This window comes from Pithys albifrons, chromosome 12 (assembly GCF_047495875.1).
Source record: "Pithys albifrons albifrons isolate INPA30051 chromosome 12, PitAlb_v1, whole genome shotgun sequence".
In the NCBI taxonomy this organism is placed as follows: domain Eukaryota; kingdom Metazoa; phylum Chordata; class Aves; order Passeriformes; family Thamnophilidae; genus Pithys; species Pithys albifrons.
Window position 1 is genome coordinate 15079675 of NC_092469.1, and position 20875 is coordinate 15100549.

Here is a 20875-nt window from a genome sequence, read left to right on the forward strand (position 1 = left end):
GCCAGAACCCTTCCTGTTTTTCCATCCCTAGCAGCAAATCCTTTTCAGAACCCGAACCTGGTTTTTCAGGGGAGATGTGAGCATGTGTGTCCTGTGCCATCTCCTCCAGCGGCCAAGGTGCCTGATGGCTTCAGGCAATGCCAGTTTCTGGAATAAAAGTTTCCTGTAAATCTATGCAGAGCCTGGGAGAACACTGTTTGGGGAAGGGGTCAGAAAACATCCCAAAAGATGCAGCATGCTTTGTTCTGGCTGGATCAAACAGACTTAATTTCAACTCTTAATTTTTATTTTATTTCCTTGAAATGGGTTTTTTCTTCTAACACAGTATAAGCAAAGGCTGAAGTCACAGGCTGGGATCTTCACCAAATGCATTGTATGGAAACCTGGGGGGTTTCCCTTTTTGAAAATAAAATCCCAAGTGTAACTATTGGAATTTCCAAAAGGACAGAGATGCCAGAATCCTAGCAGCCCTAAGAAAACTTTGTGCATAGGGAAATACAGGGCAGGCACAAACTCAATCTTATCTTCATCTTTCAATTGAGGGAGCTGGCAGAAGAAAATAGTTATGTATTCTGCTGGGACCTGAGTTGAAAGAGAAAGTAAAGGTGCAGGATGTGACTGCAGAGTTGGTATGTCCGCTTCAGACCTGGCTCCGCGCTGGTGCCGGGAAGTCCCAGCCAGCCTGGCCCTTCCAGAGCTGTGGGGTCTTCTGCTGTCTGCTCCTGCTTTCAGCAGTGGCAAGACCCTCATGGCCTAGACCCCGTGTGTATCAAAATCAGGGCTGTCACAGCAGGCCCACTCTGCAGACAGCACGGCCAGGGCACAGGAGCTGCCTGGGGAGTTGGGGGGTCCCTGCTTGCCCCTCTGTTGGGGATGCTCCACAGAGTCAGCCTGCCCTGAGCTGACAGTACGGCTGATGAACTCCTAATCCTGATTAGCACATTCCACCTCTTTTGGCCTAAAGACCAATGCTGCTATTATAAAATGGCTGCCAAAAAGGAAGGGAATAACTGCTTTTGCATTTGGAGTCAATAATGAGCTTACTGAGCAGCAGAGAGCCATCCTGGGAGGCGGGGAGAGCTTTACAGAGCCTCAGGAGAGCGGTGCCTTGGCGCAGCCTATCTGGCCGAGAGACCTTGGTGGGAGAGGAGGATGGATCAGCCCCCTCCTGAAAGCCCCTGCCTGAGTAATTGCGCTAAGAAAAACTGATGAAGTGGAGCTGGGGAATTCCGGGAGCCATCCAGCTCCCCAGCAGCCGGTATTCCCTCCCCTGTCCCGCGCTTCCCTCCGCCTCCTGTCGTCATCCTGAGGCACGTGTGAGGGAGCGGAATAACAGCTGAAACCCGAATCTCAGGGCTTTATAATCCTGGAATGAGCAGCAGCAGCTGTGTTGGTCCGAAGGATGCAATAAGCAGTCGGGAAAGGGAAATACTGGCAGTAATCCTTCTCTGCGTGCCCTTCCTACTGCCGACCACGGGAACATGAAGGCTGCCTTTATCCAGATGCTGCTGGTGCTGAGGGCCTTGTGCCTGGTGACCCTGGCTGGAGGTGAGCACAGCTCCGCTTGACCGCCGGGCTCCGGGAACAGCCAGGGAGGAGATGGGGATGGGGCTGCGGGAGAGGGAAGGTGGCACTGGATGGGGATGGGGCTGCGGGAGGGGGAAGGTGGCACCGGATCAGGCTGTGGGCACCGAGGGACCAATGCTGGGTTGCAGGAGGTCTCACAGCAGGATCAGGCTGGATTTGGGAAGGGGTGGGGGGAAAGCTTGTGGCAGCAATCCTGGCAGCGGGGACATCCCAGCAGGACGGTGATGGCTTTTGTCACTCCTCTGGGCAGATGGGGACTGTCACAGGGACTTCTGATGATCTGTATTAGGGAAAAAAAATGTACTTCTTTTACCTTTTTTCTCTCATGTCCCCTGGGGACATGGCAGGGAGACTGCAGCCTGGCCAGATGTGAGTGTGTGCCCATACAGGCTCCTTGTCCTGAAGGTGTTGGTCTCCTGCAGGCAGGAGTGGGGGCTGTTACCTGCAATGTGTGTGTGTATGTGTGTATAGGTTGGAAATGCTGTCCTGTTCTCTGGATAAAGATCTCTGTATGCTCTGTGGTGCTGAGCGGGGTCAGAGAACTGGGAGGTGATGGGCTCACCTCTGCTGGGGCTGGGCTCGCCGTCAGCTGCCCAAGGCAGCAGCTCAGCAGGATGTGTGCCAGGCTGTCTAAGAGGCTCTCAGCACCACAGGCAAGGCTGAACTTTGCCCAGGACTGAGGTGTGATCTATTCCCACCATGGAAAGGGAGTCGGGCAAAGAACCCTTAAGATCTGTACCCTGCTGGCACCAGACAGGAGGAGTGAGGACAGCACAGGCAGCTGGGAATTGAACTTCTCCTTTTCCTCATGCCTCTGACCAGGTTGCCCAGGGATGGCTGTGGAAAAGTGGGCAACAGGGACACCAGGCAGCTTACCTTGCCCCAGGAACCCTCTGCCTGCCTTGGCACTGCCTGGCTCTGCTCACCAGCATCAAAAGAGCTGAGGGTGCTCCTGTAGTGTTACTCATTCTTGTATCTGGTGTCTGGGTCATTCCCAATTGGATAAATTCACCCAACTCATTTGGTAATCTGAGGCAATATTTTGTAGACAATGCCTGATTGAAAACAGATGCCAGTTCCTTTCTTCACAAAGGCCTCAGATAAATCAGGACTTGTTATTCTAAATTTTGCCACCAGGGATGTCAGGAACAAGTTGGCCAGATGCATTGTGCAACCTTCCTCACCTGGCAAGTGCCTATTGTGGGAGGCTGGAGGTAGCTTCAGGCATGAAGGGTCACCAGTGGTGAGACTTGCTCTGCCCCTTGGAGTTCTATTTTTACACTTTGCAGAATGAAAACCGTATTTTTCAGTGGAAATGTAAAAGGTGTGTTTGGGAAGCTGGGGTGTTGAGATACCTGTGGGAGTGATGCATCATTCACCAAAAGGTTCTTTCTCTGCGCCCTTTCTCTGAGCCCAGGTGGCATTCAGAGACTGTACCAGCAGAGAGGCAAGATAGGATGCTCACCTGGAGGGGAACTCCTGCAGGAGGAAGAGATCAGACTTATCCCAACAAGGAGAGGACAAGCATCCTGCTCTCTGGTCTGCATATCCTGCACCTAGAGCCCTCTGGTGAGGGTTGCAACATGTCTTTTGAGGATTAAAAAAAAGTGTCTTCTGGGCACTGTGCTGGGTCCTCCCATGACCCAAAAAGGAGAGAACCTGCAGGTCCAAGGGCTTGCACAAAGGACCTCCAGCCAGTGCTTGCACATCCTACAAGACAAGCTGCAACTCTGTCCCAAAAGCCCCACAATTCTCACAGCGGTTGTGAGGTTTTTTTCTCAGTTTTTTGGGCATCTTATCATATGTGTGGGTGCTACAAACAATCTTGGTTTGTCTTCATTGGGATTTGTCTTCCTCTCAGTTTAGCAGGGACTGGAAACTTTCATGGCAAGCTTTGGACTCCTTTGCCCAAGAGAGGAAAAGAAACAGTGCTAGTTTTTATAGTCCCTAATAAAAAGTCAGCATTTAATATGTTGAAAACTTTCTTTCAGGGCAACCCAAAGCACCTCTGAAATGTTCAATACACTGCAGTGGTTTTACGTCTGTGATAGCAGAGAAACGGATCCGGAGCTACCGCCGGACCGAGCCCAGCTGCAGGACACAAGCCATTATGTAAGTGCTGCCCCACCACCAGCCATGAGTGAGCCTGTCAGCAAATGCCCCTGCTTTGGAACAAAGGGAGGCCTGGAAACAGGTGTTTATTTGAAGGGCGGTGGTTTTTCCCCCTATTTAAAGACCAGCAGCTTCCAAGGAGGATCAAGGTAAATGGATGGGGAAAGGAACTGAGGGATGTACTTTGTAGAACAAGGCAGGGAAAGCATGCAGAGATAGAGAGAGCTCATGTGTTCCTCTGAAAGCAGATATTTTCTCTGAAGACAGATTCAGACTTGTAAGCTTGTCTGGAAATGAGGAAAGCTCAGGGTTTTTTTCTCTGGGATAAGTGTTGTTTTCAGCTTATCCTGAAGTTGAGGCTCCACTGACACCACTTTATTGCAGCCCAGGGGGTGGCTCCGAAGAGAACCTGCTGGACTGACCTTTGAAAGTCTCACATCACACAGTGGGCCAAACCTCAGAGGGTTTTGCCTTCACGCTTGCTTGGCCCTGGGCAGCTGCTGCCTGCAGAGCTTTCTGTCCTGAGCACAGGAGGGAAACTGTCCAAGCATCAAGACAATGCTTTTGAAAGAGGGAAAACTTCCTAGGGAAAACCCCTTCACTCATGACTCACATTCAGATGCCTTTCACTCACTCAGATCTCAGAGGCACCTGCCCTTCCTGAAACAAATCATCCAGCCAACAACTAGTGTTTGCTCTGGGCTTGGGACAGTCTGTGTTGCTGTCTGCATGTCTATGCACATCCCCCATGGCACTGATCACCTAAACCAGAGTGTTCTTTATCTGCTAACTGATCCCTTTTTATTTTCAGATTTACTACTCTGAAGTCTAAGGAAATTTGTGCAGATCCAAATGCTCCGTGGGTGAAGAAGATCATAGAGAAATTGGACCAAAAAAAGGCCACAGCCTCCCCACTTCCACGTGATGCCATCTCACCAGAAGAGCCTGGTGGTTTTCAGAAACACGTTGGTCTTACAGTAACAGCTCCATCTCAAGCCAGTGCTCCAACTGGTTTCTTCCAAGGGTCTGGCACAACCAGAATACATGCTCCTACTGCCAGGACAGAGGTGTCCAGCAAGTCAGCAGCCAGGCAGGACAGCACCCAGCTCCCTGCAGGATCATCCCCCGTGATACAGGAAGATGCTGTGCACTCTGAGGTCACTCCAGAAGCAAACAGACACTCCTTAAATTCTCCTACATCTTCAACAACTGTTGCAGCAGGCATGGACTCCAGCCAGCCCACTGATGTTCGAGACACAATTTCTCCTAACTCAAATTCAATGGCAACTCAAAACCCAGTGGCACCTACTAAGGGATCAGACCAACCTGTGCTTTCTACAAATGAATCTCTGGACTCTACAAGTGCCAGAGCCAATGCACCAGACACTGTTTCCAGCAGCTCTGGATCAGATCCCCCCTCCATCCTGGACAGTGTAGACTTCCCGACATCCCCAGACATGCCAATTCCACCAGAGACTAGTTCCATTTCTACTCCAAACTCCATCACTGCTGTAGAAAAAGGGGCTTCTGACCACAGCAACAAGGTTGTTGCCTCCTCTGCAGATGGGTTTGATACTAGAACATCTGATTATTCATCACCTGTAGAAAAGCAAGAGCCTTCAGATACATTAGTTTTTGCTGGCCAGGCATTCCAAGGCCAAGCCAGAATGCAGACAACCACAGACAAGCCTCAGCCCAGCTTCTTGTCAGTGCCTCAAATGCACTTTGTCATCCCAGTTTCTGTGGTAACTGGGGTGACGATTTGCAGTGTTGCTCTTGTATGGCTGTACCTGAAATTTGGAGTCAAACCAGAAGAATCATCAAGAGAGATGGTACAGGGCTTGCTCTACCATAAGGCAGAACATCAAAACAATGTCTATCCACTGGAAGTAATCTGAATGCTTCACAGCATGAACATTTTTGGCCTAAACTATATGTGTGTCACTGCAGAAAAGCTGTTTATGCTGAACAGGTGACCACCAGTAGGAAGTCAGGCAGGGAGTAAAAGTACCAGAGAAAAATGACTTTTTTTTTCCAGAGCAGAATGTCCAACCATGTATTTAATTATTCGTTGACCAATGACAGTGTTTTGGAAATAATTGAGGCATTTCTTTTCTTCTGGCACTGTTACATTCCAAGGCTATGGCTGTTCTTCCACTGCTGGTGCCTGTTTGCCAGGTGGTAGGCAGAATTGAATTCTCAAATTGCTGTTGGGAATTTTTCTGTGATTCATCATGGCCAAGCCATGAAGCCACTAACTCACCCACCCTGCTGGACTTGGACTCAGCCACCTTGAGCAATCTTGGTACCAATCCCACACAATTTGCACTTAAACTCTCTGCAGCTTCCTTGTGATTTGGGTCTTTGCTCTGTGAGACCAAGACCAGAGCTGGTGGCCAACTGGGTGCTGCCTCTCCTTACTTACTCTTGCTGGAGGTACAAGGGATGATAGCCCAGCTTTTCAGAAAGAGATGACCATGACTGAGTCTGATTGGGGCACTGAAGGTCCGTGCTGTGGATCTCATGTTCGTGGAAGATGGTAACCCACAATCGATCTCCTTGAAATCAGGCCCTTCCTCTCAGCAGCTGTGGGCATTTCTTCTTGCAGGTGTAGTCTGAGACCTGGTTCTTGGCAAATCAATGCAATGAAACCCTTCTGCCAGCTGATGTGCCCTGTCCAGCTGCATCCAACGCCAGGGCAGGATAATGCAGATGAGGCTTTGCAAATGGGAGTAAACAAGAAGTCACCCAATAATTTTGCTAACCCTGTTATAACATTGGAACATTTTTGCTGTTTTCCACAAGCAAAGAAACCAGGAAATACTCTCTTGGAGGAGCTAAAGACAATTCTGGATTTAGTCATGTAGGAATTATTCTACCACAGCAGATGTAAAATCCTTCTGGTCCCATATTCTCTCTAGATACAAGTACATTTGCTAATCCACCAAAAAAAAAAAAAAGGCACAAATGCCTGTTCACACTTAAGCTGCATTTTAGTTCTTCCATCTTGGGTAGCATTGATCACCAGAAAAGCACCGTAACAGCACCAGGCTTTTGTTAAACCCAAGTTGATATGGATTTTTACACATCCAGACATTGCTGTATGTAAGCTTTGTTTTATCTGTGGTTAGATCCTGAAAGCCCTTATTAAACTTTGGTATGAATTTCATCTGGGGTTTTGCAAGTATGAAATGCAATCAGTTTAATTGTATTTGGGGTGAACTCCTTCCTTGGGCAGCCCAGCTGTGGGACACTGGCTGGCACTGAACTTCTTGGAGGGTAAATCAGAGGCCTGTCAGTGCCACCTCCACATCCACCCCACTTGTGCACAGTCAGGGTCTGTGAATGCTGTATGTGGCATTTTTATATAAAACACTAAAATGTTATTTTTGTAGTAAAGTTTTATAGCCTTTTGAATGTGTGTAATGAGCTGCTTGGAATTGAGACCTTGGAAAACACTGTGCCTTGTCAATTTTCTTGCTGGTCTTAGATGGATTCTTCTTGTCCTTGGGAGCTGGATTACTTTCCAGGCCCTTCAGCAAAGGGAGTGGGCACCTGTCTGGCTACAGGTGAAGTCCTTGGCTTGGAGCGATGCTGGGGAGAGGAACGTGCATCAGTCAGATCCCTTGGAGTCCCTGTCTCAGGTTTGGCTTAGCTTCTTACTAACCTTGGACTGCCCTCTCCCTCCCCCCTGAGTCCTTGTAGCAAAGGGAAAAAAAACTGAAAAGAGAAGAACTCAAAAGAAACTGAACTGAATTAAAAAGAAATTATATTTTTCCTGACATTTGCAACCACATATATGCAATGTGTACACACTACATAAGGCCCCACCCCCAGGCGAAAGGGAAAAGGGAAAAAAGGGAAAAAAACCCAAACACTTCTTACCTAGAAAAGAGGAAGAAACAAAACCAAACCAAAACACATGAAACAGACAAATGCAATTAAAGGAGAACGGGCATGAAACGATCTTACCCACGTCCTGGGCCAGGAACACCACAAGAACAGAACAGACCATCCAGGCTTCTCCTACACCCAGCTCCCTGGAAGAAAGAAAACTAAACTTCTCCTCTGTTACGTGGAAAACACGTGTGGAATACTTGTGATGTCTGCTTCCTTAGTTACACCTAGTTACTGAGGAAGCCATGGATCAAAACCATTACAGTCCCACCATGGTATTTGTAAGGAAACTGCTTTCTTCAGCTCCTTGGTCAGCTCCCACTGTGTTCCAGCTGCTGTGGTCCCACTGGAACTCCTCAGGAGGACCTGCTTGTTCAGCCTGGCCTCGTCCTTGTGCTCCCCCTGCTCCATCCTCCTGTTCCTGGGCTATGAGCTGGGACGGTGCTTACACCACACAGGGACAGCTAAAACCAGGACGGGGGTACACCTCTGTTCCTCCCTGTGCAATGGGCAGTCCTGGAGGACACAAGGTGAATGCAGGTGCAGGACAGGGCCTGTGGGTGTCACCAGTTTCTGGGGTTAAAATACTATTTGCTGTTGAGCACAGTAACTGTTACAAGATCTGATTTGTTTGTGTATTGAGTGTGTGCATGAGATATATAAGCTGTACTTTATTTTTAGAACTAAATAAATCCTTATGTTAAAAAAACTTTATTCCTCAGGGGAGTGAGTCCTGGGCTGGGTTACCAAACCTGGGACCTGCAGAGAGGGATACAGATGATTGAACACCACGAAGGGCACCCCAGCATCACCAACAGACAGCAAAGCCAGCACAGCTGCCTGCGGCCAAGTTATTGCTCCAGCTCCTCACTCTTTAAGGGTTTCAGTCTTGCCAGAAGTTTGTATGCAACATATTTCCTCACAGGGATTTGTAGTTCAATACAGAAAACAAAGAGCCAGGGTTTTACTTTGTTTTTTCAAAGCTATGGCCAAACAGCAACTGAAAGACAACAAACATCAGGCTCCAAGTCTGTTCTGTAACAGGGCAAGAGAACAAAGGCTGAGCTAGGACCTTTCCCACCCCAGCCAGGGCTTGGGCTGCCCTTGTGTGCTCCTCTCTGGTTCTGGGGAGGAGTGGTGCGAAAGGCAAATCGATGAAAGTTAGCGCCTTGGGGTTTGCCTGGAGCGGGAAGCTGAAAGGAGCAAGAGGGACAGGGATGAGCATCTCCCGCGTATTCCTGGAGCTTCATCCCGGCCGCGTCCCTGCCCCGTGCCTTGCTGGGTCGATGCAATCAATGAAAACTTCCCGCAGATGAGTCACCAGGCCGAAAGGTCATTTGGAGGATACGAAACTGTGTGAAAACCTTCTCTTTCTTCTGTTGTGGGGGAGGGCGGACGAGGAAGGAGGAGGCTGTACAAACAGGTCAGCCCTGGCCGATGAATCATTTCCGACAGCAGCGCGGGCGCCGTCGCGGGGCCACTCGGGGGCTGAGACTCCGGAGCTCCGCGGGAGCCTTTGGGTGCCCCGTCCCTGGGCTGGGGTGGCACACACTCGCTGGCTTTGCTGCTGTCTCTGTGTCCGACAGAGCAGGGAAAGACCTTGTGCCAAGGGTGTCCCTCCCCACACCTTCCCGTGCTTCCCCTGGGGGGCCATGAGCTGCCTCAGGTGCATCATTTGGAGCAGGAGATAACTAATGCCAAACCTGTTGTGTTCAGGTGGACAAGGGTTGCATTCTGCACATATGTGCAGAATGAAAGTGTGAAAGACGTGTGTCCTGCCTTGCAGTTTCCCTGCAGCCCACAAGAAATGGGGAACCCATGGTCATGGTGTGCCCCTTCTCACCCCTTCCTGACCCACATTTTTTGGTTTACAACTCCACATTATCTCCACTGCATCATTAGCCAGCTATTTTGATTGACCTTGTCAGAGAAGGAGTAGTCACGGGGACTCTACACCGGCTCACCTTCATGCCTTCATGTCCCCACAGGATCCATCAGATGGCACAGTGACAGGCCTTGAGGGCACTAATTGGCACTAACCATCCTGACCAGCCTCATCCATGAGTGGACTCACCCCCACAACACACACCTCCAACCCTCTGCCCAAGGACTGGGAGCCCCATCTAAGCTCAGGCTTGAGCCTGTGGTCCCTGCTTTGAGCGTGTTGTGAGTGTTGGTCTGATGTCCTGGCTCTGGCCTGTCTCGTGGACAGACCTTGGACCTATGCTGTAGGTATGTTATCTCCTGGATGGATGGGACCCTCTGCTGCTGTCTCTGTCCCCATCTCCTGCTCCTGCTGGGTGGATTCCCACAACCCTCCTAAAACAATTCTGGATCTGTTTCCTTACACTGGTGTGGCTGGGCCATTGATGGAGCCTGTAACCAGCCCCTGGTGCTCTGCCCTGTGATCAGACCCTCTGGGCTCTCACTTCACTAGTGAGGATGCTGCTTGTGCCAGGGTCACGCTTGGCTCCTGCCTTGTCCCCTCTCACTGCTCCTGGGGATGAGACACCCCTGCCATTATCTTCTCCAAGCTCTGACTTCTCTCCAAAGCAATGCATGATGTGCACAGCTGTTCCTGTGAAGCAGAGACACTGCCACATCCATCCTCTCTGGTCTGGGGTTTGGGCTGTGGTTTATCTCATGTCTGTCCCTGATGGCACAGTGGTTTTCCTATGAAACATTGCACAAGAGCTCTCGTCCTCGGGGCAGCCTCTGGTCGAGCTGACATACCACCACTTTCACGTTGCTGGCTCAGCAGAAGCTGAGGGCAGCTGCTTTGGCTGCATGGCTGTGGTTCTGCCAGGCTTTGTGTCTGCTTAATCTCCAGTTTGACAGGGATTGTGCCCCATTCACGTCACTGCAAGGTGTACTTTTGTTGCCAAAGTTCCCCTTGTGTAGCACAGAAGGTTGTCAGAACTCTGCAAGATCATAACCCTTCAATGACTATCCTGAGTGATGGAGGAAGACTCATTTCTTGAGCCTTCAGAATTCACCCTTAAATTCTGCCACAAAGCAAATAATTAGAAAAAGAGGAGAGAGAGAGAGATTGAGAGAGAGAGAGAGAGAGAGAAAAGAAAAAGATAGAAATAAGTGAGGCACACTCCAAGAAGGGATGTGATGGCCACTTGCTAACTCCAAACAGAGCCATCACAAACACTTTCTCATGACAGCATCCAGGGACCTTAACATGTCTTTCTCATCATATTCTTTAAACTGCACTTATTTTTCTGATTGCTAGAGTTTTATCACAGTCAAATGCTAAGGAGTAGGCAAATTCATAACTTATTCTAGTGCCTTCTTGGAATTATCTGGATTAACCCTGTTCAGAATTAAATCGCTAAGAATTGGGCTGGAATTGCTTTCATGTCCAATTTTTCTCTGACAACTTCACTTTAAAAGCTGAACTGAAGCATCTCTCTACTGCTGGCTTAAACTCCAGGAGCTCTGAAAAGGTTGGGTTGGAGAAAAGGAGGCTGTGTCCTCACCAAGCATCATTCCCTCTGTTTGCTACCCAGCACCGAAGCCTCTCCAGCACAGAGTCTCCCTGACGCCCCAGGACCTCACTTAACCCTGAGGCAGTTGATTAATCTCATCGGATAAAAATAGGAAAATGTTTCCTTTTCAGTGTGTTTGAGAAAATTGGCATCAGATTGTTTTTTGTCTTTCTTAGCAAGTGGCCCTTCCAGTTTCTGACTCACGTGCATCCACCTCTGCCTCTGCTTGGCCACAGTGGCGAGGACTTCCTGCCTGGCCACAGGAGGTTTCTTTTCTGTCCCTGTGCCAGTGGACAAGCTTGCCCAGTAAATCAGTGCAGACAGAGCCCTGGGGAAGGGCTCCTGGACACAGCCTTCCTGCAGCTTCCCTGTCTCGTGGCTCCGGGCAGGACTTACCGCACAGGATGCATCTTGGATCACCAGCTTACAGTACTTGGTGGTCCCCAGTGTCTGTCTGTAGGAAGCAGACTTTGGAAAAGACTCTCATTTTCCTCATTTCAGAGTGTCTTTCCAGGCTGTAGGTTCTGGCATGGTTGTACCTGGAGTCAAGGGTGAGCTCTGACTCCGGGAAGGAGTAAGAGGATCACCTTTTGTTTGTGATTGTATCCTGAGTAACCAGAGCTTCGAAATGGAGCTGGGGAGACTCTTGGGTGAGTCCCCCAAGGAAACGTGAAAGGGCTTTACACTCAGAAAGCTGAGGCTCTAAAAGAAGCAAAACTAGAACATTTCATATTGTAAATGGAGAAGACTCAAAGTACACTGAGTAGAACAGAAGAAAACATAAAAAACTTACTTCAAACGCACCCAACTGTCTCCCTGGGGACAGTTTTAGGCACTGGGTGATGCCCAGGTGATGCTCAACCAAATCTCCTGCCTTGGCAGTCCAGTTGCTCTTGCAGTGCAGAGCCTGTGCCTTCCCAAGGGCATGATGATCACGTGGTTGTGTTTTCCAGCACAGCTGGGTGTGCTCAGTCACCCACTGAGACCCCATTTTCCAGTGTGGGGCTTGTTCTGCCCATCTCCTTTCTCTCCTCACTGACACTGCTGGCACAGTGTCCCCTCAGCTTCCCTCCTCCTCTTCCAGAACAAATAGGATGCTGTTCATTTTTTATGTAAACAAGTGAATTGTTCAGAGTCCATTCAAGTGAAAGGGAAACTTGGGCCAGCAGTGGGGCTTTCCAGCACGTATCAACAAATGTCTGCACATCAGCTTTTCCCTTTCCAAAAGAAGAAACATCAAAAGGTCTTCATGGAGTTGTGAATCATCTGGCTTCCACAGACATGGCTTGAAAACCTGAGAAAGGGGAAGCAGAGCATCCTTGGCAAGACCTTCTGCCAGAAAAGGAAGAACAGCTCTGCAGAAGTTTCATGAGGTGTCCTCACTTCAGAGCAGTGGTGGCCCTGGGAGCCCACCCAGAGCATACCCCAGGCCACAGGGAGTCATGTCATGGATTTGCAGCAGAATATGCTTATCCACCCCCAAAATTCTTTTGCATCTATCAGTGTCCAGGCCTTGGGCAGGCTGTGTGCTGCCTTGGTCCATGGCTGCAGGGAAGCCTGCACTCCCCCAGTCTGCCAGGGGTATGACAGCATCATGCCATCTGTGCCTGGTTTGGGGAGAGGCTCCTGGAGAGGCACCTGAGGCTGCAAGAGAGCTTGGGGCAGGGCAGAGATGGGGAGGTGGCTGAGAGGGGAAGAGAACATTGACAAAGCTGTGGGAGAAAGGAAAGATGTGTCAAGGGATCAGCAAGAGTGCTGGAGGAATTCATTACAGCTCAGAGAGACATGGAGTCAGTGGGTTGAGCCCAGGCAGAATGGCACTGTCCTTAGGGTTGTGGGACCAAGACACTTTCTTTGTAGCCCTTGGATGGCTGCACAGCGTGGGTGGCCTCATGTCAGCTCCTCCTGGACCAAGTCATGCTTCTGAGGCACAGGGACGCCATCTCTCCACAGCAGCTGAGCCAGCACAGTCGCTACAGGAGTATAAGTACATGTTTAATAATTTCTGCTGGGCTGGAAAGAGCCTTGGCATACCTCCCTGGGCTCCTTGAGCCTTCAGCAGCAGATGTGTCTGACTGAAGCTGGGGTTGGGGAGACAGGGGAATGACCAGAGCAGTTCTCAGCACTGGATGATTTTCTCCCAAGCCTTTTAAAAGGCACCCAGGGATGATGCAGTCCCAGGCACAGTGCTCTGCGCCAGAGGGTGGCTGGGGGGTGCTAATGTGAAGAGCTTGAGGTGGCCTTTGAGTAGCTCACAGGGTGTTAGAGGGGACTGTGGTGCCCCAGGAGTCTGCATGGGACTCTGCAGCTCCTTGCATCGACTTAGAGCCTGGTTAAAAAGAGTGAATGGGGAAAAACGATGTCCTAGCAGGGACTCAGCATGACTGACAGGAACCTGCAGAAGGTCTGAGGGAGTCCAGTACAGGGGGGAAAAGCTGCCCCCCAGGTTAACACAGAGATCTGGGGTGCCTCAAGGCTGTGAAAGACATAAGATAGTGGAAAGACACCCAAAAACTTTGAACACCAACTTTTTCCTCCATTCCCCTCAGCCTGATGCTGACTCCTGCCCTATCCTGAAGCCAAGGGCTAAGCCAGTCCCATTTGCAAGGAAGGACTCGACTATACCCCCCCTTCTCTTTGCACCTCACACCTCCCAGCTATGAACAGGGATTTTTGTTCCTCTCCATAGAAACAGCATGGAATATGATACAATTTCTGCCAGTATTTGACAACTTGCAGCTGTTGAGCCACAGAAGGCTGGTGGCAGTGGCAATCACCATGTTTCTGCTTAATGATTTCCAGGAATTCTGAAGCCATCCAACTGCCTCCAGCACTTTTGTGAAATGTGGGGCTGAAAGATTACTTTACATGGAACGCTGAGCTTTGCCTTTCCTATTGCCATAATTCACCTCTCCAACAGCTTAGGATCTCTTGAGTTCATACCTCCACAGAAAAAGATTTCACTTCCCTCTTGGCTGTCCCTGTCTCACTGAATACAGAAGTTGACAAAGTTTGCTGTCTTTCCAGGTATTGACTCCGACCATAACCCCAGTGATCCCATGTGACATGGAAATCCCCACGGGTCAGGACACAGGGTAGTAGACCTTTTCCTTCAATTTGTTACAAATTCTTCGGAAAAGGGCTGATGTGGGGAGGGGTGGAGAGGATAAATTGCAGCTCCTCCTTTCCTGAGCTCACAGTTGAGCTCCTCTAAAGAGGCAGAGCAGCACTCGGCAAGGAAGAGCCTTCCCACAGCCACCATGTTCACTGCAAGGACAGTCCTGCTGCTTGTGATGCTCCTCTCACTCTCACCATGTTCCAGTGCAGGTAAGGCACCTTCTGAGCCACCACTTCTTGGGGTCACCCCACTGGAAACCCCAGTGTGGAGCAGAGATGGTGCTGCTGGCAGGAGGAGCAACCCCCTGGCCAGGGCAAAGTGACACATCCCAGGGTACAGGGAAGGATGGGAACTGCTTCTGGGGCTGGATGGTTTTGGCAGAGCTGCTGCACAGCTTTTGGTGCTGGATGATAACCTGGAGCATCCTCCTATGCAGGGAATGAAGGAACAAGGCACCTGTGGGTCCTCATGGCAGCATTTGCAGAGTTTGGGGGTTGTTGTGTGCATCAACCTTGTCACGGGGGAAGGTTCTAAAGACAGACTGCCTTCCAGAGCCAGTGTTTACCACCTTTCTTTGTCTTCTCCAGCCCCTTATGCTCCATCTGAGTGCTGCTTCCATTATGTAAAGTCTCCCATCCGACTGGTGAACCTGAAGGATTTCTACTTAACTCCCAGGGAGTGTTTTAACTCAGCAATTGTGTAAGTCCTGCTAATTTCCCCACTGCTGTGCTGTCTCCTGGGCCACCACAGATTCAGTTCACCCATCCCATCTGGGGACAGGTCTTTGTAGCCTCCATAGTTTTGCAGCATGAAGAGGGGAGGGCATGATGATCTGTGCAGTTCTACAGGGCAGAGTTAGGGACACGAGTCCATCGCAGCTCCTGAAGGCTCTGCACAGGCTCCAGAGGTGCTGGGCTGCAGGATGAGCTTATTGTAGGACAGCAAGTACCCAGGGACAGCGTGGAGGGACAAAGGGAATGGAGAAAGAGTCAGCAGAGGGAGGATGGCATGGGCACCAGTGGGATTATAGCTGTGATTTCTCACAAAGCTTCATCTTTAACCTTCGCAGATTTATGACCAAGAAAAGGACCAAGATCTGTGCAAACCCAGAGGAGCCCTGGGTACAGAGAGCAGTTGAGAAGCTTCAGAAAAAGAAAGAACCTCGTGCTCCATGATGTAGAGTGGGTGCCCTGGTTCAGGCTACCAAACACCCTGGTGGAAAGGAAGGTTTATAGCCATCCTCCCAGAAGGGGCTGCAGAGGTCTCTGCTGCTGGGGGAGGACACTGGCTCCCCAGAGCCCTGCACTACATCCACGAGCCAGGCACCAGCTCCTGGAATGCTGCTGGTCCTGCCAGCACCTGCCTGCTGATCACAGTCATAAAATAAAGTTTACTTCACATGGTATTAGAGAGTGGTGTCCTTTCTTTTCCAGGCCCCACAACTGTGCTGCTCCCAGCAGGTCGAGGCATGGAGCTGGCCAAGGGGCTGGCGTGGGGTGGGGGCTCTTCCCACTGTGTCTCACTGGGTCAGGCAGGAGGGGATGGATGGCACTGTGTGGGGGCAGGGCATTTGTGTACTCATTTCAACATGACCCAAAGGGGCTGAAGACTCCTCTGAAGGCTTTTAGGTGCAAAATTGCCACCAGTTTTGGGCTTGGAGGTTTCAGCTTTTCCCTTGTGCTGCCCTGTGCAGGAGCACAGCCTGGCTGCCACGTCTGCCCCAGGGCTGTGGTGTCTCTGAGCTGGGTACAGAGGAAGGGCTTCTCTGCAGGTCTCCCTGGGCAGGGAGCACAGACAGGGGATGTTGAGGCAGACAAGGGATTCATGCACATCTAGCCCTGGAAATCCCACCCCTGCCAGGGTCCCTGGGAGCTCAGCAGTGATCCCTGCCAGGGTTTTGGGATGGGGACGAGAACTGCAAGGGCAAGAGTGAGCAAAGATGTGGGTTGAGATAAAGACAGGTTAATAAATAAAGCAAAAGGTGTGCACACAAGCACAGAAAAATAAGGGATTCATTCACTCCTTCCCACTGTCAGGCAGGTGTTCGGCCATGGCCAGTGGAGCTCCACTGTGTGACAGTGACCTGGGGAGACAAATGCTGTAACTCTGAACATCTCCCCTTCCTCCTTTCCCTATGACACTTCAGTAAGGGGGAAAAGAAAAAAAGGGAATCAACTCCAAAAAAGAAACCCACCAGAAAATCCACGAAGTGATAAAAGATCCATCACTTGCCACCAGCTGGATGATGCTCAGCCAGTCCCTGAGCAAGAGCCACCCTGAGATCCCTGCTGTCAGCACCCCCAGCTCCTGGGGAACAGGATTTTGGCTGCAGCAGCTTCAGAGATGCTTTCACAGCAGAGGCAAAACCCACCCAGAGCTGAGGGATGTCCCTGACACACTGGGAACCAAGAAGCAGGTGGAGATCTGTAGGTGCACCAGAAGATGCTTCAACCTGAGGAAGCCCCTTAAGCCGTTGCCTTTATCTTTTCTGAGCCTTCTGACCATGGAGTCACCCTGTTTGTTTGGACTTGGTGCCCTCTCCTGACAGCTGTGACAGGGATGCAGCACAGCTCCACTGGCATTTATCATATGCAGAGGGTTCATGTACTCCTGTAAACTATTAATTTTTATGATTACTTCCTCAAACCCCAAAAGACTTTATGAGTCAGAGAATATTTCCCATCTCTACATTGTTTTGGGGTTTTTTTGTCCATGCCTACCCGTTTTAATTTCTAAAGTAGGGCTTTCCTCAGTCAAAAAATTTCTATTCAACTATTAATTATAGTGAGGTTGCAGGTGGTTTGGAAACTCATAAAATCCTGTACACAACCCATCTCCTTTCCTCTATCTACAGGGCTGTTTGCCTTTGCATTTACCTAACCAAGAGCTCCACACCTGAAACAAAGTCTGTGGGAATGGCCCAGGAGGTTGCTGGGAGCACCCCAGTCGCTGCAGTTTTGAAGAGTCTTGAGAAAACTAAATCCAAACCCAAAACTTCACTGCTGGGGCAGGGACGCAGAGGGAAGCCCAGTCCTCCAGAGCCTTGTGGGGCCTCTCCAGGCCTTCAAATACCCAACATGCACTGATTTGCTTTATGAAAAGCAGATAATGAAAACATCTACTATTGCTTCTGATAGGACTGGGGACAGGAATAATTAGCTATTGGAAAGGAAGAGTAACTGTGTGCCTCAGTTAAGCCTGAAAAGGGAGCCCAGGGCTTGGCACACAAGATTTTCTGTGCCAGATGTTGGTTGGAAAAAGCCACTAGTTCAGTTCTCCCTTAATTACAGCCCTTTGCTTTTAACCAATGCCCAGGAGGTGGCCTGACCCTGGTGCCTGCTGGGCTCGAGGGTCTGTACATCGGGGACATGTTAGGAGCTGCAGAAAGGAGGGCAGGGGAACTAAGTGGGGACTGAGAGTCCATAGAAGAGGACTCAGGAGCTGCTGTGTGTCAGGTGTTTTCTCCCTGCAGACCCCTTTCCTAGGGAAAGTGGCATTAGCACCCAGTGGTGCCATGCCCAGCTCTCTGCACAGCCACCCTGCCCCATGCCAGGCCACTTGATCCCATGTCCTGCAGACCATTTCTTCTGAACCAGAGTTTTCAGCACATTTGATTTGTTTCCTTCTCCTTTCTCCTTACAGAGAAGTCATGCAAACATGAGATAATCTTCAAGGAAGTCCATTTCCACCTTTCTTCTCTGAGAAGCCCTGGCTTGTCTCATCCCCAGGTGACAGCCAGGTTTCCTCCTGTGCTCCCACTCACCATCATCCTGTGTGGGTTCCCTCCAGGTCCTCATCCCCTCCCCACATGCAGATCACAGCTGCATCTTGTCCTCCCTGCATGGAAGCTGAGCTGATGTCTACCAGTGCTCCATGGTGCTGCTGTCAGAGTCTGTGCCACCTGCCCCTCCTGCCCTTGGGGTCCTCTCTGGGGTCTGGGAGGACTCTCCTGCGGCTGTGGTAGGGTTTGTCCCATCTCCCTGCAGAAATGACCTGTCTGTGCAGGTCCATCCCTCTGATCCTCCCATTTCAATCCCAGTGGTCATGTGGGTGGCAGAGGCAACACTTGGGCTCAGACTTGTGATCAGACCCAGACTGTCCTCAGACACCCCACTGCCACTGCCCCATTTGTTCCCCTTCTATAAAATCTCCTGAACCCACCAAAAGCATCTCTGCCACCCCTTGCTCTGGTGTCCCTGCTAGTTTGGTCCAGTGTGGCTTTTTCTGCCTGACATCCCATCCCATCCCATCCCATCCCATCCCATCCCATCCCATCCCATCCCATCCCATCCCATCCCATAGTACCTCACTGCCTAACCCAACACCTTCTGTATGGCCAGGGTGGCTGGGGAGGCCGATTTGGAGGGGCCTCATTAGTCACTTGCCTTTGACAATGTGGCCAAACCAATTAAACCCATTCATGACCTGTTCCTGCCCAGACTGTGGGTTGTCTCTCCTGTTAGAAATAAACAGATAAGCATTGGACTTGATGTTCTGCCTTCATGGGAAAATGGTTTTAATGTTTTCCTGAGTAAATTTCAGTTCCCCCAAAGCCTCCTGGAAGTCCCTCACAGTGTCACGGCTCTTCTGCAGAAAGCAGAAGTGGCCACCCTCCTCCTCCTCCTCAACCTTTTCCATCCACCACTGTATCCCAAAAATAAATGAAACCACCTTGTTGTTCCTGGGAAGAGGCTTCTTAGAATACATCTGAAATTTTTGGAAAAGTGGTCCGAGAGGGCAGGATGCAGAGGATAAATTCTGGTGCAGTGAGAGCCAAAGCCACGAACACCCAACAGGGCAGCACAAAGGACGGAGGAAGAGCCCTCACACACCCACCATGCTCACCACAAGGACAGTCCTGCTGCTCACCCTGCTCACCTTCTCCCTGCACCATGCCACAGGTGAGGAACCTCAAGGGTCACCACTGCAGGTCGGGGCTTGGAATCCCCACTGGAGACGTCCTGTTGGGGAGGTCAGGCAGGAAACCCCAGCAGGGAGTGGGAATGGTGCTGCTGGCAGGAGAAGCAACCCCATGGTCAGGGCAGGGTGGCACATCCCGGGATGGATGGATGGATGGATGGATGGATGGATGGATGGATGGATGGATGGATGGATGGATGGATGGATGGGGAAGGTGCTGGGTGCTTTCACTGAATTCAGCTCTGGGGAGATGCTGCAGGATCTTGGGGGACACTCTGGCAGCCATTTCCCAGGTCTCAGCTGGATGACCAAGTGGTTACAGTGGGGGGAGCACAAGCAGCTGCTTGGAGCCTCCCAAAACACTCAAAACACTTTGCAAGTTGTGCCTCTGCCTTGGAAACCCCCAAAATCTCATCCCCAGACTGAGCACCCTGACTGCACCATGCACTCTGGTGGCTGCAGCAGTACAGACTGTGGGGTGCTGGGTCCTGTGCTGTTCCCCTCCTCCCCACTGTCCATGTCCCAGTCCTGTGCTTGGTGCCATGAAGGGAATCCTTGTTGTAGGATGCTGCAGGAGGTCCCAAGAAGCTCCACAGTTCCATATCCTGCAGTGTCATTGCCTGGCGATGCAATTAGTTGCAAAAGGTATTTAAAACATCCCTCCATTCCCTTCACAGCCCACGTCAGACCCATCGATTGCTGCTTTGACTATGCACAGAAACCCATGAGACACATGCAGAGCTACTACATGACACCCAGTGACTGCTCGATGCCTGCAGTTGTGTGAGTACCCCAGGGACTGCCTCCCGCTCATCCTGCCATGGTGGGGAGCTGGAGCAGCTCCTCCATCCCATTCACCCTGCAGATGTCTCGGTCCCAGCCAGGACCATGTGCCTGGAGGGAGTTGTGGTAGGAAAGCAGCTCTGTGGGGTGGGCAAAGGGGAAAAAATATGTCTTGGTGCTTTCTGCTAATGCCAGTGGTCTGGGAAGACTCAGACATGCACCATCAAGGGGGGCATGGGCTGCTGGAGATGGCTCCCAGCCTCCATCCAGGATGGGGATGCACAAAGGCAGGGGAGTAGTGCATGGGAAGGGAATGGCTCACAGCTCATGTTTTCACTGTTCTTCCTCACTAACTCATTGTAGGATTGTGACTGCCAACGGTGATATCTGTGCTGACCCTAAGAAGCCCTGGGTGAAGAAAGCCATCAAAAAGCTTCAAAAGAAAAAATGAAATCCATCCACTATCTGACTTGCCCATCCAGTCCTGCATCTGGAGCAAGCAGACAGTGCTCACAGCACTGCTCCAGAGTGTGCTGTGGCAGTGGGCACTGTCACTGCAGGGAGCCAGCCTGTACCCCAGCAGCATCAGGTGTCACAGCACCATGGACCAGCCACCGAGCTCCTCCTGCTGTCACTGCTCTGCCAGGCTGTGCCTGTGCAACAAATATTTATAATAAAGACTCATTGCCATAATTTGCTCTCTGGATTTTTCCTGGTTCTCCAGCCCAAGAGGCAGATCCTGCAAGCCCAGGGCATGGTGCAACTGAAAACAATCTTTGCCACAAGCACGTGTTTCTCTGGGCTGTGACAGCAAACTGGCCACAGTGTGCTTCACTGGGAATGTGATAGTGCAGCCAAGGTTTGACACCCAGGTCAAGGACACAGAGGTGAGGTTACCCTGACCCCCTAGGTAAGGCTATACATCCTCAGAGCATGCTTGCAGCCCCACAGGCTTTGTAGG

At 50.7% G+C, this 20875-nt stretch overlaps 3 protein-coding genes across 3 annotated transcripts; all 3 read left to right on the forward strand.

Annotated features, from left to right (window-relative positions):
* Window positions 1–1245: 1245 nt before the first annotated feature.
* On the forward strand, window positions 1246–8310 carry LOC139677399 (fractalkine-like). Its single transcript, XM_071567324.1, has 3 exons — window positions 1246–1548; window positions 3579–3699; window positions 4511–8310. Exons 1-3 carry the CDS (start codon window positions 1482–1484, stop codon window positions 5595–5597), a joined length of 1275 nt encoding a protein of 424 aa, XP_071423425.1. The 5' UTR covers window positions 1246–1481; the 3' UTR covers window positions 5598–8310.
* A 5907-nt stretch (window positions 8311–14217) lies between these two features.
* Window positions 14218–15616, forward strand: LOC139677562 (C-C motif chemokine 5-like). The gene is made up of 3 exons (XM_071567646.1): window positions 14218–14420; window positions 14799–14910; window positions 15281–15616. Exons 1-3 carry the CDS (start codon window positions 14354–14356, stop codon window positions 15384–15386), a joined length of 285 nt encoding a protein of 94 aa, XP_071423747.1. The 5' UTR covers window positions 14218–14353; the 3' UTR covers window positions 15387–15616.
* A 3336-nt stretch (window positions 15617–18952) lies between these two features.
* Window positions 18953–20591, forward strand: LOC139677614 (C-C motif chemokine 22-like). The gene is made up of 3 exons (XM_071567739.1): window positions 18953–19112; window positions 19809–19914; window positions 20278–20591. Exons 1-3 carry the CDS (start codon window positions 19049–19051, stop codon window positions 20363–20365), a joined length of 258 nt encoding a protein of 85 aa, XP_071423840.1. The 5' UTR covers window positions 18953–19048; the 3' UTR covers window positions 20366–20591.
* Window positions 20592–20875: the final 284 nt, after the last annotated feature.

What these genes read in the sequence shown, in the direction of transcription:
- LOC139677614 (XM_071567739.1), top strand. Translation starts at nt 19,049, where the DNA reads ATGCTCACCACAAGGACAGTCCTGCTGCTCACCCTGCTCACCTTCTCC. An exon ending in CTCCCTGCACCATGCCACAG is followed by an intron (nt 19,113 to 19,808) that starts GTGAGGAACCTC and finishes TTCCCTTCACAG; the next exon opens with CCCACGTCAGACCCATCGAT. An exon ending in TGCTCGATGCCTGCAGTTGT is followed by an intron (nt 19,915 to 20,277) that starts GTGAGTACCCCA and finishes AACTCATTGTAG; the next exon opens with GATTGTGACTGCCAACGGTG.
- LOC139677562 (XM_071567646.1), top strand. Translation starts at nt 14,354, where the DNA reads ATGTTCACTGCAAGGACAGTCCTGCTGCTTGTGATGCTCCTCTCACTC. An exon ending in CTCACCATGTTCCAGTGCAG is followed by an intron (nt 14,421 to 14,798) that starts GTAAGGCACCTT and finishes TGTCTTCTCCAG; the next exon opens with CCCCTTATGCTCCATCTGAG. An exon ending in TGTTTTAACTCAGCAATTGT is followed by an intron (nt 14,911 to 15,280) that starts GTAAGTCCTGCT and finishes TAACCTTCGCAG; the next exon opens with ATTTATGACCAAGAAAAGGA.
- LOC139677399 (XM_071567324.1), top strand. Translation starts at nt 1,482, where the DNA reads ATGAAGGCTGCCTTTATCCAGATGCTGCTGGTGCTGAGGGCCTTGTGC. An exon ending in CCTGGTGACCCTGGCTGGAG is followed by an intron (nt 1,549 to 3,578) that starts GTGAGCACAGCT and finishes ACTTTCTTTCAG; the next exon opens with GGCAACCCAAAGCACCTCTG. An exon ending in TGCAGGACACAAGCCATTAT is followed by an intron (nt 3,700 to 4,510) that starts GTAAGTGCTGCC and finishes TTTTATTTTCAG; the next exon opens with ATTTACTACTCTGAAGTCTA.